Below are 20,672 nucleotides of genomic sequence, written 5' to 3' on the forward strand. Positions count from 1 at the left end.
GCAGAATCATACAAGCAGTTCATAGCAGCCTGTGGTTTCATGCTGGAAAAAAATGGTTTCCTTTCATAACAATTTACTTCTCAACTAAAGCAGCATTTTCCTTTTCCAGATTCTCCTGCAGCTCAATACTGTTGCACTGCCCTCTTGGTTCCTGCAACAGCACAGCTCCCCAGTGCAACTTACAGAAATGGATTGTAACATAGAGTTCAGATTTCACAGAAATTTAGTATCTTAAAAATAAATAGTTCCTCCAGGAATTTAATGTAGGAATTTCCACATGAAATTCATGCTGAAATCTCAGTTATTTTAATTACTAAATTGATGATTCTTCTACACAAAGACTACACACCACCTTAACAATACCAGCCAATCATCCTCTGGTGACATTTGGGGAATGGCAGTGTAAGACAGCTACAAAACTACAGAATTCCAAGCTACTGGACTCCCCAAAGCCCAAGAGCAAGAAGCACTAATGAAAAAGCCTGGCAGCCGTATTCACAATCCAGTTTCTATACTTTTTTTTAGGCCATGGTCATAGTCTGATGGAATTCAGTTAAGATTCCAGCTGTGTGATTACAGAATGAGTGAAATATTTGCAGAACTAGTTACTGAATTTGTTGAGGCTTTCCACAGTAAGGACTGTGAGAAGAAAATAGAAACCACATGGAGAACAATGCAAGCAGCCCTAAAAGGTTTCCTACCTGGATTGCTTCTGCTCTCACAAAGCATTAATCCCATTAAAATCCCATTAAAAGGTCACAGAGAGAACCAGAAAAGGATGCAACTAGAAAGAAATTCCCCATATTGATCTCTCTTGAAACAGTCCTTTATCAACTGAGGCTGAAAAAAAAAAATAGCTGAGCTCCATAGCACAACCCATCTTCATGGTCCCCCTAGATCTATAGAGTTTTATATAAGTTTGGTGTGAAGTCACCAATGTTGTGAACAAAACAATGATGAAAAGTCTCCTATTTTGCTTTGTAGATTTATCCATATAATAATTAAACAAATCGGCAGACATGTGTGAATAGAATTCCTGTTCTGGATGCCACTTGTATAAATTCATCAAGGACTAATTACTTTCAGAACAGCACACGATTCTGGGAAAATGAAATAGTAATTATGCAACTTAGCACTTTCGAATCTTGCTTATAGTGTAAACACTAATTGACTTAACTCAGTCACTTTATTTAAACTGAGGGAATTTGTGCATGGACAAAGTAGGTAGGTGAGCATGTAGAAAGTCAGCACAATTATCTAATATGAGGCATATCTTAATTTTTGTCCACTGCAGGCTATTGGGTTTCATAACTACTATTTTTGTCTCAATCCTACTTCCTATACTATCTCATGCAAAAAACACCTCCCACTTCTTTTCAGTTTTAAAATACCTGTAACATCTACTTATTTTACACAGAGTTTTACCAAAAGACAAAAATTTGTAGGAAAAGAGATTTGCATAGATTTTCTTTTCAGGAAAAAAAGCAAATTCTTTTGAAAAGACTGAAAATAACCTCTGGCTGCATCACACATTTCAGTAAATCATTAACTCAGCAGGTGGCAGCACAAAGTTATTTACAATGTCAGTAATTCTGTGTTGTATTAAGTCATTTGTTCTTAAATTTGTAATAAAACCCCTATTATTAGATAATTATATCAGATGGAAGAGTTAGTGAAAAAAATCAGGCTGTCTGCTTATTCCAGTTCTTCAGAATCACTTCAGCTGCATCCAGTGTGCTGTCTTTCTGCAAAACAAGGAATATCACTATTACTGCAAGTATGGAGTTCTTGAAAAGAGAGTAACAGTCATGGTTATATCATCCCAAATCAATATTTGGCAGTTCTACTTGCATCCTGTAATTATCTGTCAGTCTATTTTTCATTAACAGTTATAACTACAAATTTAGACTACACAAAGAATTCAATGCCAACTCCTTGCAAATATTTGTTAGGTTTATTTAAAAGATAACATATTTTCTCAGCATTCATATTATCAAATGTAATGGAAGCAATACTTCTTGTATGCCTGGCATAACATGCAGTGATGTACTTGGCAGCTCTGTATTGGAGACATGCTAGCACAGTTTCCAAATCTTTATGTGAACAGTCAGGAGTTTTAAATCTCCATGAAACAAAGTTACGCTGTGAACTACTCAAACATAATCCCCCTGAATATGGGTATTCTATCCACTAGCCAGTTGTGTGGCTCAGCTACAACCTGGTAAGTCATACAAGTAGTCTTGTATAATTAGTGCTGTTCACATTCACAGTCAGCAAGTTTCATCCTGGTTGTTACTGGCTCGGTTTTTATCATGGTCTTTATACTGCATCAAAAGAGCTGGATAACCCAAGCAGAATCTCCCCTTCATTACTGGATCAAGCTAAGGCCCTGGTGTTTGTACTAGAACAGTTAAAGACTTGCATATGTTCCATTATGCTGACTCTATCACAGAACCATCAGGAAACATCTTAAGGTTGCAGGCTTACCAAAGTTTATGTACCTGTCCCCATAGTCTTCCAGTCTTTTCAATAACAGATTCAATAGGAGGAAGACAGAGCCTTGGACAACATGGTCTAATGTGAAGAGTCTCTATCCATGGCAGGGATTTGGAACTAGATAATCTTAAGGTCCTTTCCAACCCAAACCATTCTATGATTCTAAGACTATGTGAAAAGGAAGCACTCACAAAGTGCTCACAAAAAGTCAGCCAATGCACAAAAAAGCACGTAAAATAACTTCCTGAGTCTTTGTTTTCTTACGTAATTTGGGGCTTATGTGAAACACTGTACTTTTTCAGGCAAGTAAGTTAAACTTGAAGGTGACCGCTGTTTTTGTGGTTGGAAACTGAGTGTCTGTTCTGGATTACAGAATTCACCTTAATTGACAGTGTATCAGTGTAACTCATTTTCACTGTCAATAATGGCCAAGGACATTATTAAAAATCAGAGGAAGCTAAAAAAGGCCTTCCCACTAGCTGTTTTCTGTCAACTGCCCTTCTTAGCCTTGCCACCTGCAGTGATGACTTAAAGTCACTTAGCAAAAAGACAGTTGAAGCTACTTTGTGCTGAATTTTACACCACGCTAGTTTTCTGGTCCTGAAGCCATCCAACTCAGGAGATCTTGTGCAAAATGTAATGGTCTGTTGCAGATTTCAGTACTGCACTGATTTTTAGAGTCTTAAGTCTTCCCAGGACACATATTTACCTTAATGAAGCAAAACCGTATGTATTTTTCAAACTGCCTTTTTGTTTCAGGACCACAGAATGCTGACAGAGGAATTGCTGAGAGCTTCTGAAACATAAACCAGAAATATTATTCGCTTACAGATGTGTATATAAATAAAAATACCTGGTTTGAGCATGATTTTACCATTCTATTTCTAGAACTCTCCCTCTAGACATGTGAGGGAAAGGCAAGGTTTGGTTTTGCATGCACTAGCTAGGCTTAACTGAATTCAAATTACTTTTCTCAGGCAAACCATTTCAAAGGTATTTCTATACCACTAGCATTTAAGCATGCTGAAAGAAAAGTGCTGAGACATAATACAATCTACAGGGTACACTTTCAGCATATTTAGCAGTATTTTAGCAATATCATGATCAGCAGTTACTATAAACACCAAATGGAATATCTCTACTATACTGTTTAATGAATACAGTTGCACTGCTCTTACTTTCAATAGAAAAGCATTTCTAAAACTAGGGTATGACTAAGACACCTTACCTTAGATGCTATCATCCATTTGACAAATTTATAATCATAAGCTTGTTTCGCATCTACATCAGAGAGATCCACATCTAAAACAAAATTAAAACAAACATTTTGTAAGATTTCCTAGGCTCCACTGGGAAGGCATTCATTAACAACACTTTATTATAGTTAACACTTAAGAACAAAGATGTATGCTTTTATGTTAAATTAAAATAGGCCAACAGATTGAGCCTTTCCATTCTGATCTCAGCACTTGCTTTCCATTCAAAGCAAACTCAGGCATGTAGCTTGGATGAAAGCCATGCAGTACTCCAAGTCCTCTTCAAGTCTGGGTTATTGAGGGATCGGGACTGTGGAGGGTACTGAAGACTGTATTTATTGGATGGGGAGCAATAATCACTGCAACTGCTGTTTTCACATCTGTGAAACTGGGGTATCTAAAACTTCCTGACATATGGTAGCACTGCAAGATCCAGTTGTGTTTAAACATTCCTTTGTGAATGACAAGTGCCATGAGGACCAGTTAGTGAAAAATGTGGAAATAGAAAATGTTTCCCTGTGGGAATTCTTCCTCAAATTCCTTCAATTTTTTAAATAATCATAGACCTTTTAAACATAGATTTTTTATACACCTCCCTTATCCTCCCTAAAACCTTGCCGAAGCTTTGCAAAACATGGACAGTAATTAGGATCACAAACAAAGGCTTTGCTAAAGCTTTTAAAATCTGCCTCCCAGGTTAAGGTAAAACAGAAAAATTCAATCCTAGTTAACACTCCTGACAATGTTATGCAAACGTGAAATGAGAATACAGTTTAAAATGCAAGCTGCATTGTCAGATTTACTAAAATATTCACTTTCCACACCCTTTTTAATAAACTTTACACTAACTTAATGTAGAAACATCAACAATCATAAAGTATCCTCCATCTGGAACAACAGGCTTTAGTCCAGCATCTTGAAGTAGCCGAGCCATCCGATCACGCTTGCTTTCCAGCTCTCGAGACAGTGAGTAAAAATAGCAGTCTGGGTCATCCATGCGTTTATAGTCTATCCAAAATGCTTGTGCCAAAGCCTCCTGGAAAGATAGTCAATGTTCAAAGTACTCATAGACACTCAGGAAATGCACAGACACATACTTTCTACTGAAATCACATGGATTTTTCTTAGATCCAGGTCCTCATTAAGCAAATCACCATATACAAATTACACAAGCTACATCCAAGCATGTAATTTGTCTGTTACTTTGTGCTGTGGCAACACCCAAAGCACCCAATCATTCGCTAGGTGCTAATCATAGACAGAATCACAGTCCTTGACAGGAGGATTTACAATCTGAATTGAAGCGAAGTTTAAATTATTGATAAGAACATAAAATAGAATACTACAAACCAGTAGATAGAGCTAATGCTCAGTAAAACAAGCCCATATTGCAACAACTTTTATTTTATTTGCTGATTTTTTGTGTTATTTGTGATGTTATTTTTTCAACCAAAAGTCAGATGGGCTGATAAATGTGTCAGCTCTTCTTGCACCTCAGGATCTATATTTTGACAACAAAAATTTCACTGTTGTGATTACTGTACTATTACAGTGAGACCTATAATTTGCTACACCAGAAAAATCACCTCCTCTGCCCCTTATGTATACCTACCTGTAACGGAGTTGGGCAAGTATACAGAGTATTTTGGTGAACAACTTGCAAATGCTTAATCAGGTTCTGGGGGCCAATAGACCAACCAAGCTAAGGGAAGAAAGCATGCATCTGTTAAACTTACAGCAGTGGTACTACTAAAAATTAGAAAGAATTCAAATCAGGCAGTGTCTCAAGTTTTCCTGTTTTATGAATTGATAGTGAATTGGTTTTGATAAAGAATTAAGAGCTGGTTTACACGAAGTTTGCTGAATGATGTCTTCAAAAATGGCTTGATTTAAGACAGAATTATAATTTCACTTGTCCCTGTCTCTTACAGGGTACTGACCAAACTTTTCACTCTTCATATATAAAGAGTTATAAATCAAACTGAGCATTTATTAGGGATCTTACTCCTAATTGGTTTTGAATCTTTACAAATCATAAGCTCCTGTGTCAAAGGAGCATAAAACAAAAGCTCACTACTGGATCAGCTTTGTCGTGGTTCAATTCGAACACAGGTGATGAAGAAAAAAGAATTTAGTTGCCAAACAAATACTTTACTTTCTGATATGTATTTTAAAGTCAAGCAAAATGTTATCATTAAATATTTTACAGAAATATAAGCCGTTCCAAAACATACCATTCCCACAACCTGGAAACGGTCACCACAAAACTGAAAAGTTACAATACAGTAATATCCATGTTTTCCCCCTGAATCTTGACTGGTTTTGAACAAATCATACCGTGTTCATTTTCTGCTTAGTATTGTTTTCTCAGAAGGCCTTATTAATTGAGAGACAAGAAGAGAATTAAAACAGGAGTGTTGAAGATAGGTAATTACTCCAACTGAATGATAACTGCAAGTCTTAGAAACACAGAGATTTGCCAGCAGCTTTCAAAACATAGGTCATAAAAACAGAGGCTTTTTTAGTGTAATAAATGCATTGTTATTTATAGAACCAAACTCTTACATTGATTCTTACCTTCCAGCCAGTTACACTATAGGTTTTTCCAGCACTTCCTATAGTTATTGTTCTTTCCCACATGCCTGGCAAGGTAGCTGTACATAAAATAAAATTAAGTCGGTACAGATGCACTCACATATTCCTTGTAGTTATAAATCTGTACTGCCCCTAACTCAGAGCTGTATGTTGATATCATTCCATCATATTAAGCAAGCAAGGAGAATATTCTAAAATTATAGCAACTGTAGCAAATGAGGAAAAATATATGGTCCAGTGCTTTTTGCCATGAAAAGAAGGTAAGGATTAATGACAGAAGAATGAAGAGGCAGAAAATGAGAGGCACAATTTCTGAAAACTATGTGTTAGTTATCCTCAGCCAAGATGTGTAATTATTCATAAGAAAGACACAATCTGAGAAGTGACTACCCATTCATCTCAAGACAGCATTGTTTCTGATGCCTGAAAAAAGCCCCAGATACAACATTTACATTAATGGCACTACAAGCCATTTTGACACAATTGTCCTGGTCAGTGTCGCCGGCTGTCCCAGACATCAGAAAAACAAAAAAGATTACTAAGACTTCTAACCCAGAAACAACTACAAGAATAGGACAAGTAGCAGAGTGAGTAAATAAATTATGGTTTATTATATAATTTGACAATAGCAGGTAGGTAAGGATGCCTGCATGAAATAAGGGATGCATGTAGGTCTATCTCTGTATCTAGTAGGAGACCAAAATCTCTTGTTTCTTTTCCAAGGAGACGACAGAGCAAAGGTCCCTTCCTGTACTTGGCAATTTTTTTTTTCTGTACACTGCTTCAGGTAAGCTCCATTTGGACTCTCTAAATAAATTCGTTTTCAACAGAAACATATAAATCAAGACACATTTATAAGTCTGAGACACAAAGTTAGACAAGATCATACCACTATTGCAACTGCAGTGGTCAACAACATCCATGTCCACCTCCTCTGCATGCTAGAACCACTACCAATGAATCTGTTGTTATAACATCATTCTACAACCATTTTAAGACTCCACAAAAAAAAATCAGCACCTATTTTAATGTGTTGGTTTCCTTTATACACCAGCCATTCATACACCTCATCACTGATGCAGAGGGTATCATGTTTAATACAAAGATCAGCTATTACTTGGAGCTCTTCCCTCGTAAACACCTGGGATACAAGAAAGTAAAGGACAATGCATTAATCACAGTATATAAGGCATACACTGAAATTACAATAGTGTTAAAGCAGGACTCTTACCTTGCCTATAGGGTTGTGCGGGGTATTCAGAATAATTGCTTTTGTTTTGGAATTAAATTTATTTGCAAGTTCAGCAGGATCTAAGACCCAGTCAGCACTAGATGCAGAGGTTCCATTATTTTTCTAATTAAAAAAATATATATAATTATGCATTACATGAATACAACATATTACAGCCTAACAAAGATGCCTGAATTACCATCCTCAGAAACCTTTATAACTATAGCTGACAACCTGTCCAATCTGTCCTGGGAGAAGGCACTTCTAGGAAAAGGCAGGAAGGCTAAAAGCAAGGTAAATTGTTTTGACAGTGGCTATCCTCTCCTGGCTACTGTGTGTCAAGCCTCCTCAGGAACTGGTTTCCAGGATCTGGTTGCACACATGTTGGTTATAATGATGTGCAACACAGGAAGCCCAGTCACATGACAGTAGAGTTTATGGCCTTCCCTGACACTAGAAAAAGTGGTTTGGCTGGAAAGACTCATCACCACTGGAGAGATATTCAAGGCCTTTTCCTCCTCCTTATCAATATAAAAATGGCCAAACAGTTAGGAATCTGCTATAGCAATCTAGGTCATTTTAATGTAATTGGATGCTATGAAAAACTACACGGAAAAGCACCACCTAGGTCTTTATCAAACTGTACCGATTATGGATGTGAAACTTTATATGATAAGTAATACTTAAAAAGCTACTCACATATCTCAGAGGAATAAAAACAGGCTTTGCACCTGCCATCTTTACCATTGGTTCGTAACAGTCATAAAATGGCTCTATTATTATTACCTGAAATGACAATCATCAGTATCAGAAACAGATAATTTACCGTGCATGATACCATCATGTTTCCAGCTTTACTTTGGTGGTGTAATTTGATAATGCTTCTGGCACTCCATCCTGATCTAACTTTGCAAAATATTTTAGAGCAAGATTTCCAAGTATCTAGAAATCTCAAAAGAAAATTTTCTGGTAGAAAAAGAGAACCAATTCAAGGAAAATCGCATTGAGGCTAGATAACAGGAAACAAAAAAAAAAACAAAAAAGAAAACAAATGCTAATGGCAGAGATCTTAGGGATGAATCATCACAGCTAGTACAGTAAACAAAAAAAATGTTTGTTAATGGACATTCCTGCTTTTCTGCTACATATGCTACTATGCAATGGTCCTAAATAGAACTGGATACACATTGGTTACTCAAACACCAACAGTGTTTTGTGCCACCATTAGTCTGTTGTTTCAGATAACACCCCACAGGTTTTCTCACATAAGAAATCAGCGTGTGTTATGTCACATAACAGTGAAAAAGAAACTGCTACAGGTACCCATATATGAAAGAAAGGGTTTTTTAAGTAGGAAGGCATCCAAAGGATAGTCTCCTGATCACAACTTCTGAAACTGTAAGTCAGAGGTACAACTGTAACAAACCACACTAACAGTAATCAGAAAGAAGCCCCAACATGAACTTACATTTAAAAGTGAACAAATAAAAAGCAGGCAAACTCTCATTTCAGTCAGCATACCTGAATATTTCAAATAAAAACTTACTTCATCTCCCTCTTCAATTAATGCCTGTATTGTACTAAAGAGAGATCCATAAGCTCCCACGGTCACCAAGATATCTGTGAGAGGATCAATCTTTCTGCCACAAACTCTCTCATACACTTGAGACAAGGCTTTCACCAGCGACGGATGTCCCTGTTCAAAGCAAACAAATCCAACTGATGACTGTGTTCCTGACAATGCACACAGCCCATGTCTGGGTTTTTCTTTTTTTTCCCACATATATCGAAATAATACATTTTAAAATAGAAAAAATGAGATGAACCCTCAAGCATTAATGGCTTTTAACAGGTAGAATGGTTTAAAGTTTTTGTGCATTAGGGAAGAAAAGTAGTTTCAATTTATTCACTATCTACTAGGAAATTCTCCTTGTTTTGCTTTTAAATTTCTATCTTTTTATCACATCTCAGGATAGCTCCAGGGATCCTACAGCAGACAAAAGACAGGCGGAGAGAAGGGAATACTCTGACACCAATTCATCTTCAACTCCTTCAGAGTATCTTTCACACCTGCCCATATTCCTATCTGAAGCTCCTTTTGTTTCCTTCCCCTCTTTCAACTAAAAAAATATTTGGTGCAAGGGGAATCCTTTTTATCTGTTTATATACTGCCAATAAGCAGCACTTGTGATCAGAATGATGACTCCTATAGTCATATCCCAAATCTCAGAGCACCATTAACCATTTGTGTTCCCTACATTGCACTTAACATGCTCTTCTCAAAATGTGGAAGGAACACAAACATGCAACAAAGATCATGTACAATATGATATAAGATGTCATAATTCTGTTTCCTCAGAAAAACTACAGGTTTTTCTACAGGAAAACGACAGGAAAATCTTTTTTCTTTTTAGATGCTTGGTAGAAACAGAAAACAGCTCCTAGAGAAAATGCAACTATGTAAAGAAATCCATCTCTAAAATATTGAGGGCTTTACCTCTACACACAAGACATACACCGCAAACCCTTCTGTAAACAGAAACATTACTATAAATTGAGGCTTACAAGTCATTGTTGATTCAAATGACAGCCACTGCTTGCCATGTGTGTCAGCTACACAGGAATGCTGCACCACCCAAGTCAGGCTGGGCCGCTCTACAAGCCACAGCCCTACTGTCAACGAGAGGTGCAAGTGCGGCAGAGAGCTACGACAATGTCTCAATTATCAAATGGATGTGCATCATTCCTACTCATCCCTCCTATATTTACCACCACAAATACTTGTGCTCCAAAATTTTTTAAGTGCAAAAATTTGTAGAGGAAGTGCACAGACTGAAGACAGGAATATTGGTAAAAATTCCTCTTTAATTAATATCTATAGTATAATATATCTGCAAACATTCATAATTATCACAGAAATTATCAAACTATTTGGAAATGAAGAACAAAGTGACAGAAGTAAATATTGAATAATTGCTTGCACTAGGAAAATTATATTTACGCTTGACTCGCAAATTGTTTCAGAGAATCACTCTGTGAATATCTGTCAGAAGGCAGACCATAGCCCGTTCTCTCTGTAACCTTTCCCCTTATGCCAAGGCTGCTCCAAAACCTTTCCTGTCTGGTAAGCAAAGACTTTTCAGGTACCTTATTATGGGTGATGAACACACTAATGCATAGCCTGTAAGGTCACTAAATCCCAGCCATCCTTTGTGTGTCTGACACAAAAATTTGTATTTAGATTTTTTACTTTATACTTTTAAGCTTATACAGAGAGAGGTTTATATAGTTACATATATTGTACATCCAGAGATTCTTTACACATAGGTAAATATGACTAAACAAAAATGATCCAAAGAGGGATGGAGGAATGAAACTACAGTCACTGGGGATTTTTTGTTCTCTTTCTGTTCTTGCCAGGGCCCTGACCAGCCTTACGTGGCTGTCTACCCAGAGCTGTGCCCCTGGTCCAGGGGCTCTATTTAAATGCTATGCAGTAGGGTTGCTGATCTGCAATTCAGTCATAGCCATGCCTGTACCTGGCCATAGACCCTGTTGAACCTGTGGCTTGACCTTAGACCTGCTGCATCACCCTGGATATGCTTAGTGATCACTGGGTTATGTCTAACTGTGGTTAGCATTACCGGTCCTGACCTGTGGATTGACGTCCTGGCTTCACCTAAGGCCCATCTCACCACGGCAGTCTTGGCTGGTGATCTGTGCTGACCTCAGCCACAATCTTTGGGCTTGCCCAGGAACTGCGAGTTTGGGCCCTGGCTAGTGAGGTCTTCACACTGCTCACTGTGACAGCTTATCCTTTGAGGAGCTGCTGGCTACTGCTGCTCCGTGTATATATATATATATATATATATATATGTATATAAAATATATATAATGACAGTTATAATGCATGCAGTTTCTCAGAGAATAGGCAAAAAGTTATGGTGGAATATATATACAATGATGCCACAACTACCAAAACAACTGCTGGCCTACCAGTCTATACAATATTTCTCTATTACAATTGCATAACATGATCATCTAGAAAAATATTAGATGCACTCCTTAGGGTCTTGTACTAGTGCTAAGACATGATTTTCAACTGGGCAATATACTTTATCTATACCACAAAATAAAAGAAAAATAAACCAAACAAGGAAGTGGTCATACTGAAACGGTAATAGCCCACTTAAATATCCTGCGTTGGCAATGACAAATGCTACACACTCACACTCAGCTCAAGACAGTCTATAAGCCAACTTATAGAACAGTTAGCGAGTATCTTCCAGGGGCAAAAACTTACTGTGCCCATCACTTCTCAATCTCCACTGAAATCTACTAAATGTTACAGATTAATCTTTTCTTGATCCCAGAGACACTGTCTTGAGTGGTATCAAGTATTTGTTTCTCATTCTATCATTATCCCATGTGATTCATGTTTACACTGACCAAAAGCAGAGGTAAATGTATAATATACACTCTCTAAACTGTAATCTGACTCTTCAAACACAGTCTATCCTAGATGTGCTATACCATTTTCCTTCTGCTGAAGGAGTCTGCCTTGAAGAAGCCTACACAGAGGATGTTCATTAGTAACATATAAGGCGAGTAGATCAACTTAACTTGGGACATAACAGTGTGACCTACAGATAAAATCAATTTAAAGCAAAGCCCATGTTTTCTTCCCTGTGGCATGCTCTCCACTGAACTTGAGTCCTTAAGTTCTACATACTTACAAAGCCTCGTGTGTACTGGTTCAGTCTGTCAACTGCTGATGCCTTTGCCAGCTCTTCTTTAACATAGTTGGGAGGGGATATATCAGGAAGGCCTTGACCAAGATTAACAATTGAGGGATCTGCTGCGACCTTTGTAAATTCAACCCTAAAGAGAAAAAGCACTTTAAAGTTAAGATACCAGATAAATTTTTTTTCTCCTTCATTAGCATCAAAAGGCAAATAAAAAGTATTTCAGTTTGCTAAATTGAAAGCAGTGAAGGCAGGTTTAAATAAAGTGCTCACGTGGAGAGGTGGGGCTAGGACAACGGCAAGTAACCACAGGAGTCAGAAGGAACCCAAGAAAAGGCTGACTTTCTGCATCCACAGAACAACTTTTCTGCCAGCAGAAGTATGCTCAGATGTACACATGCGCAAACACACAGAAACTCTGGATATGGGCAGAAATGAAACACTACTGTCTTTGCAAAATGAAACAGACCTAGTCAGAACAGCACATTAAATGATTTAAAGGCTAGATGCTGTCAAGTGAAGGTGTCATTAAACTTTCTGGTCACCTCATAGTGCTACATTTTATTTTTCTGTACTTCTAGGCATGGACTGTTTCAGACTCTTCATCAACTGTTCCTAGCAGCCTGCCAGATACAAACATTAGGATTCTTGAACAACTTTTTTTTACCTCCCTTCACAGGTAAGCTTTGCATTTTGCCCTTTCCTCCCTATGCAAAGGTTAACAAGATTTAAAAAACAAAACCACAAAATGACAACAACAGAAAAAACCCCACATAGCACCGCAGTTCTGTCAAAAATTAATACAAACTGCTAACAGTGAGTTTGAAGCTGGATGACCAGAACACATTGTGTGTGTGTATATGTATATACACACACATACAACTAATGTAAACCCAAAAGAGTATTTTCACCTACTAATAAAATCTCATTTTTACCAGTGATGGCAATATTGCTTTAAGACCAATTTAATACCTACAAAAAAAAAAAGTTGATTAAAAATAATGAGCTAAATTATAAAGACAAGTATAAGGGCTTCAAAAAGAAATCTGACTCATTTGGTAAATACAAACCAAGTGTAATTGAAATGCATTACTCAACAAAATTAACCTTCAAATTTGGGAGTCAGCTATACAACCACTCCCAAGAGATATACTTGTCTTATATGGTTTATCAGATGAAGAGAAGCAGAAGCCTAATATTCACAGCTCAAGAATAAGACAATTCACACCTTTAACAGAAATTGGTTCACTGCTTCTAAGCAGGTACCCAATATACTCCAGCAGAGATAGCAAGTGCTATCTCTGCTATAATAATTGATAATTATTACTGGCAATAATTATCAATTTGGAAAGTAAAGATAGCAGCCAAAGATGTTTTCTGAAACTTGCAGCTACTTTCCCTTTACTCACCACACATTGCTATCAAGGCCTTCAATTCGTCTTGTGTTTTTGTGTCTGAAGGCCATTGTCTGCAAGATCAAAATATACAGACAGAAGGGTTTTGTTAAGAAAGACAAAGTTCTACATTGTTGGATTCTGCATGACAAACCCTCCTTCATGCTTTCTCAAATATACCACTGCCAGCTGAATTCAGTACTTACATGAAATTACAGAATGTTCTTTCACTAAAGCTTCTATAATAGCTTGAATTCAGACTACCAAGAAAATACATAAAAATATCCTAAATTCCCATTCATCATTATCTAAAGCCTCTAAATTTTCAGCAAGAATAGAGCAGGGGCATAATTTAGCTCAACAGCTTTAAAAGATGACCTGAAAAAAGGGACATACATTCTTTTTCTTTTCTATGGTACACTAATAACTTAAAGAGTGTGCTATTTCTATCCGAATTCCTGCTCAATCCAGTTTGGAAAGCATGCAGTTTCAGTGTAATTTTATTTTTTTAGTTGATAGGCAAAAAGAAAACAGCAAAGGCATTTCCTATTTTATTCAGACTTTTAAAACTTCAAAGTATTTTATCTTTTTAAAACAGCTTGACACTGGAAAAAAAATCACATGGGAATTAACATAGTACCTCAGTACTCCAGACACTTCTGTTTCTTTGAGTCAAACTACTGATTTTAATGATTTACCACTGCCAGCTACTGTTATTTTGTGAAGGATTCAAAACCCATACTCTAGCTACCATCTTCTGAGAAAAAAATATCTGTGTTACCATTACACTCCAAGTTTCAATTTTGAATAATTGAGAATGACTCATGGTAGAAATATAATGCTGGCACTCAGTTTACAGTAATGAAGCTACCATATGCATAATGATTTGAAGAATGGGAAGCTGTAAAATTTAACAGATACATCTCTGCTTATAGATCTTCTCTCCAGATCTGATTCTGACCTCATTTATGAGAAACAAATAGAAGAGGAATCAAGCACAAGACACCTTTTATTTGTCCTCAGTAAGAAACCATTAAGATAACTTGACAGGTTAAGTTCTACTTCTTGACACAGGACAAGAGAAAGCTAAGAGGGAGTTCTGACTAGGTAATCTGTACTATACCTATTTAAAAACACATATATGGTCTAGAGGATGAATCAGATTTTACAGTGTATCTCTTGGTAACTAAGATGAATGTTTGGCTCTACTATATAAACACAAATAACACAGGTACTACTTAGACTGAGCACACACACACACTTTTATTTTCATGTGCTAGACAAATACTCATGCTGTGAGGAATAAGAAGTCTCACCTTAAATCCTTCTAGTTACTAATGAGAATTCTGTACACTGCTATGGGTAAATCTGTTCCATTGACCAGTTCTTCTTAAAATTGCTTCAATTTGCTAAAAGCTGAAGGCTTATCAACTGCAGAACTTCTGTAATCAACTATAATGTAAAGCTTAACTGCATAAGTAACTTTCCCTAGCTAAAAAAAAATGTGTTGACAAATAGAATAAGCTTTCATCTTTATAGCTCTCATACTATTTTAAGTATTTAATGATCCAAGTCTTTCGATGTATTTTTTCTTGTGCCTTGAAACTAGTTTTAAAACAGAATAGCTAGTCCTGCATCAGTTTTCAGGTTTTCACAGATCCACCTTGCAGTGGGGTTCAGGTCCACTTTATTACTTGAAGAAAGCCAAGCAATGAATTGACATTTAAAAATGACACCTCAAGTAGCATTCTTTCTGCCAGAAGGTCATGAGAATTCTTAAGACTCTGTTTTCTTTCAGCCAACTATGTCATCACTTGATAATAAATCATTTCAGGGCTAGGATTTCCATGAGTTTAAGATTGGTGTTAAGCAGGAGAGGTATGTTCTCGTCAAACTCTCTCTCATCTGACATCCTGCTTTCCCTAACACTTTCTGTTAGAGAAAGTGTTAGGGAAACACAGCCTTTCTATCAAAGAAAGGGTTAGGTAAAAACAGCACAGTCAGGTGCTGCTTGTATTTATCTTTCTTTTTAACATAACGAAACTCGTGATTAAATTGAATGCCAGTATCTTTAATAATAGAAGCAAATACTTTTGCATGGCACACAACTGAATTGCAGAACTCAAAGCCAAAAGCTACAACTGAAGCCAAGATGTAAAGAAAAAAAACCCAAACCAAAACCAACCAGGTTTAGACTTCACTTTTACTGAGAGTATCTAACTCCATTAAATAGAATAAAAATACTTACAGCATGTGAAAACCTGACTCAAGCAAAAGGTGACCTCCTTTTGCACACAAAAAGAAACTTCTCATACGGGCAAAATATGGTACAACCATCCATTATAATGATCTGAACATCTGTTTTGAAGGTTCTAACATGTGTCTTGGTTGACTCAGTTTGCTGACTAGATGAACTCTTGTTCTGAGCCAGAACACAATTTACATTCCAGTGTTCTATATGCAGTGCAGAGTGTGACCTCCAACCACCCACCATGTTCCAAAGCTCTGTTTTCCCAAAAGAACCCCTAGAGGACTCAAAATGAAATTACACAATCTTACAAGCAGTTAGGATGGGAAATTGAAAAGATTCTGGATAAAATTAGGTTTAAGGTACTTATATACCCCTTGTTCTTGCACTGTCAAGAAGCACCACTATTCTCATTTCATTAAAGGAAAAATGAGTTACAAAGAAATAACCTGTCTTACCAAAAGCGTCTGATAAAGCTGGGATTTAACCTGTCTCCTGTGTCGTGAGCTCTAGTGCCCTAACTAGGCAATCTTTCTGGCCTGATAGACGCTAGATGTGTCTTCAAAGACTGAAAAAGGCACACAAAGCAATAATCACCAAATTCTGTTATGCTAGTGTGTTAAATATTTGACTGATTCAAATATCTTATTTTGTTCTTGATATTAAATGTCTGGATCAGTGTAACAAGAGATAAAGACAGCTAATGCATATATTGGTAACATTGCAAAATTACTGCATCTCTAAAATATAGTGCAGAATATTTTCTTCTATGAAGCTGAAGGAATACTTACTGCAGAGGCTGAAAGTTTGAAGGATCTGGAAAACAAATCTGTTTGGAGTTGGTATGTTCTAATGCCAAGGCAACAGAAGCTTCGTGAAGGAAGAAGCATGCCTGCATAATAAATGACCTGAAAAAAAACTTGCAGATTGAAGGAATAAGTTTCTACACCTCACTAAGCAGTTTTAAAAGATAAGATTCCCTTCTCTTCCCTTCAGTGATTTTGTTTCACTGAAATAAGTTCTAGTAAATTATTACCTAATCACATTTGTATGTCTAGAAGATCAGACTTTTTAACTGACAGGACTGCGAAACATTTCTAAATGCCACCCAGAGGGAAGGTTTCCTCTGTCTGACAGCACTGATCTTCTCTTCCTTGAATGACTATTAAGATTAAATGCAATTCAAGGTTTAAAGTCTCTGTTAGAATTGTTGTTAAAACGTGTATGTGTAACAAAAATTGCTATTACAATTGCCAATTCAAACAGAATAGAAAAGGAGCCCAACTTTTAAAAAGCCACACAGCTTTAAAACTGGTGTCAAGTGTTTCAAATCAAGCATTCTGAAACAGAGATAATTAAGATCATCAGTCACACTAGAGAGACAGGCCTACACACTTTACGTAACTATACTAAGTTTTGCCACAGTGACTTGGCAAACATCAAATCTCCTCCTCGGCAGAAAACAGCTATCTAGAAAGGACATTCTGTGTGCTATAAAAGATCATTCACTGACCAAAGAAAATGTGCCCTGTTAATCAGTAATTATAAAAAGAAGTAAGACCTGACACTTCAAGCAACCACTTCCAGAAAGTATTTCTACACATATTGATGACATTTACACATTTCAGTCATTTTGATGGAGAAAAACATGTAACCACAGACCTATGTCAGAAGTACAGTCGCCACAGCAGTAAAATTAACTTTGTTTTCTATAGTTCATTCAGTAAAGAATAGACAACCTCTGCTTCCCCCTAGACTTTGCTACCTGGAAGGAGGATGACAACAAAAAAGGAAAAACTATATTACTTGTATTAGAAACAAAGGAATGCCATTCCTTGTTAAAACAATACCATGCAAGCCTTGCAGACAGAAGTAGAGAAAGTAATCCAATATCAAAGTAAAATATTTTTTTTTCATGAAGAATGGATTTAGACCAATGAGAAACTGTTCTTTATGCTTTTAATGAAAGCTAATAGAAAAGGTCAACCCAAAACCCCCATTATAAGGATGCCTCATTAAATGAGTGAAGTTTTAAAAGTATGTTGATTTTGCCTTTCACTTATTCCAGTGCGAGAAACTCAGTCTCAATTCTGAAATTAAGGTCTTCCTCACACAGTATTGAGTTGTAGCTGACTCAATTGGACCCTCAATAGTAGCAGCGTAATCCCACTGCACTGAGCAATCTGCAAGTATACAATTCATTGGCACTTTTGCAAGAGAACACTGGTAATTCCCCCAATTCTGCTGGCCTGAGGACTAGCAAAAAGCAATTAAATCTTTGGCACTAGTCAGTAGATAATCTGAAAGAGACAAAAGGAATATATCTGTTTAAAACTACCTGTGCATACATTTTAAGTTACTTTTAATAACAGAACTTAGCACACTGGACATAATCTTTGATAACAACTGCACAAAATCAGACAGATTGTGAAGGCCTCTACTCCTCTCTCAGCGCATGCTTACAAAAACAACTTACGCAACAGACTACCTTAAAATGTGACTGTAACAACAGTGCTGTTCTGCCAGGGTCAGGCCAGAGATAGGACTGCTCTTGCACAGCCAATGCCTGCAGTAGTTAGCACAGAGGGACAAATGTGCATATCTTTGCCAGTTTAATTTTGTACCGAGAAGCAGCAAAATTAAATAAAGACCTTGAAAACCTTAAATGCAAAACTAACTTTCAACTTTTGTGGGAAAAATTATTAACAGTTGTAAATATTTCTAGCCATGTTGCACTGAAAGACAGTGTGGTATTTGAAAGGCCACCATTCACCACAAGGCAATCATACAAAACCACAACACAGCACAGTGATATATAGCCTGTATCACTGCGGTGTAGTCAATCTCTACGAGTACTTGAAACACCTCAAGTAAAAAATTATATTCTACTTTAACACCACAGAAACATAGAAATTGCAAAAACTTTATGAGGGACACTATGGAAACAGTACTTTGCTGAACAGCCTCAGTAAGGGAAGTCAAGGCACCTGCATGTATCCCTTGTTCCACTAGATTTCAATCTTTGTGACACTTTTCCAGCAGATGCTGAAAAACTCAAGAGCACTCAGAAACGAAGACTACTGGCCATTAAACTGGAAAGCCTCCTGCAAAGTACTTTAATGACTTTTTTGCTTTCTATCTTCTGCAACCCTGAAGACTTCCATTTAAGCTACCCTGGGAAGGAAAGGGAAAGGCCTCCTCAATATAACCCAATACTCCCCCACACTGATCTCAAAAGCGACAAGACCTACTCTTTTTTTTCTTTCCCCAAACATACACATTCCCACTATAAGTGTATATGACATGTTATTACATACCACAGGCTCAAGAGAATTATTTACTGTCACCTTTAGGATGAGAGTGCACTTAACTGTTACCTCTGCATGTGTTTCAGCAATGATCAAGTATGTGTAAGACACCAATGAGCCGTTTTATAATGTCCTAAGGTAAGTTTTTCTCATCAAGATGGAAAGTTTCTTCCAGCTCAGGAAAATTACACAGTGCTAAACGGCAACAGAGGTACTGCAAACCCTGTTTAAACTCCTAAATAAGGTTATTCAAACACAGAAAATGCACTGGTGCTTGAGGGAAATGAAAAAGTGGTGGGTTTTTTTCCTTTCTTTGTCTTATTTATGTCTCTTTCAGTCTTGGAGCCAGGCACTGGCTTTTTGGCCAAGTCATGTCTGTTAAACTCAGAAATTAACAGCTAGAAATACTTTTCATCCCATTCTAATTTTCAGTGCTCTGAAGCATTCATGCTCTACCCAGGAGTCACTCCTCCTGGAATTCAGGCTTACACAGTCATAAAGAAAACAGGAAAATGAACTTGTTGGGGGGGGGGTGGGGGGGGGGGGAGGAGAATAACACAAAGAAACATTGGGAAGCTACTCCAGCAGCTTCCTATTTTTTTAGGAAGCAAGGCAAGCTACCAGCAAGATCAACACAGTAAATGCTTTTTAGTGGGTCTGGAAGACACGTTCTGACTGCTAATCCAGTTTAAACTCAGATTTGGTGACTTAAACTTGACTGGAAGATACAGTTGGGCTTTGTCATGGAAACATTATGAATACACCTATGTACTAACAATCACTTGGCTCGTGCAGTGCTTTACAACCAGTCCAGCACACACACAACCTCTGCATTGCAGGCTGTTCTGCTCCCTTCACACTGCCCGGCGTCCTGGTCCCACACACCCTGACTTCAGATGCCGCTGTGCCACTGGGGCATGTTATGGAACAATACATGCTTGTAATGAATTCCTTCCCCTTTGAAACACAAAGCCAAATGCTGCCACCCCCATTTCTGAGCTTTAGTTACAGAACCTCTATAAAAACACCTTTAAACTTGCCATATGGTCAGACCCCTTGAACTGCTGTGGTTTTCCATGTAACAAGTATTTTTCTATTCAGACTTAGTGACAAATGTCACTAGAAACACCACAACCCCATCAGCCATCACAATAATGTTAATATAATCCCTACTATGTCTGCATTGTGTTTAATATCAGTTGCAAATGCAAATCTGGAGAATTTTGTATCTTGCCTTGTGAAGCCTTTGAAAGAATGCCTCTTTGTACCTGCCCAGAGGATGGAACCTTCAGAAAAATAAAGGGTGCCACCCCACCGAGGCCTCTCCAAAGCTCACTCTTCTACCATCTAAAGGTAACAAGTGGCATTTCAAACCAAGAGAACTGTTGGGAAGCTGTGT

The 20,672-nt window shown here is 37.3% G+C and overlaps 1 protein-coding gene across 4 annotated transcripts; it reads right to left on the bottom strand.

Moving 5' to 3' along the window:
- Window positions 1–1,370: 1,370 nt before the first annotated feature.
- On the bottom strand, window positions 1,371–17,847 carry KYAT3 (kynurenine aminotransferase 3). 4 transcript variants are annotated; one of them, XM_061379288.1, is made up of 14 exons: window positions 17,628–17,847; window positions 16,757–16,873; window positions 13,733–13,791; window positions 12,315–12,459; window positions 9,125–9,274; window positions 8,278–8,364; window positions 7,579–7,701; window positions 7,368–7,488; window positions 6,330–6,406; window positions 5,365–5,454; window positions 4,602–4,788; window positions 3,725–3,798; window positions 3,206–3,292; window positions 1,371–1,745 (listed from the first exon to the last, which is right to left on the bottom strand). In XM_061379288.1, the coding sequence occupies exons 2-14, from the start codon at window positions 16,853–16,855 to the stop codon at window positions 1,683–1,685; spliced, it is 1,362 nt and encodes a 453-aa protein (XP_061235272.1). In that variant the 5' UTR covers window positions 16,856–16,873; window positions 17,628–17,847; the 3' UTR covers window positions 1,371–1,682. The 4 variants fall into 4 exon arrangements, with proteins under 4 accessions (XP_061235272.1, XP_061235271.1, XP_061235273.1 ...); XM_061379287.1 differs by having other exon boundaries at window positions 16,757–16,884; XM_061379289.1 differs by lacking the exon at window positions 17,628–17,847 and adding an exon at window positions 16,424–16,533 and having other exon boundaries at window positions 16,757–16,886.
- Window positions 17,848–20,672: the final 2,825 nt, after the last annotated feature.

This window comes from Neopsephotus bourkii, unplaced genomic scaffold (assembly GCF_033783945.1).
Source record: "Neopsephotus bourkii isolate Nb327-2 ecotype Australia unplaced genomic scaffold, CSIRO-AGI_Nbou_v1 NB_1768, whole genome shotgun sequence".
Taxonomy (NCBI): Eukaryota; Metazoa; Chordata; class Aves; order Psittaciformes; family Psittacidae; genus Neopsephotus; species Neopsephotus bourkii.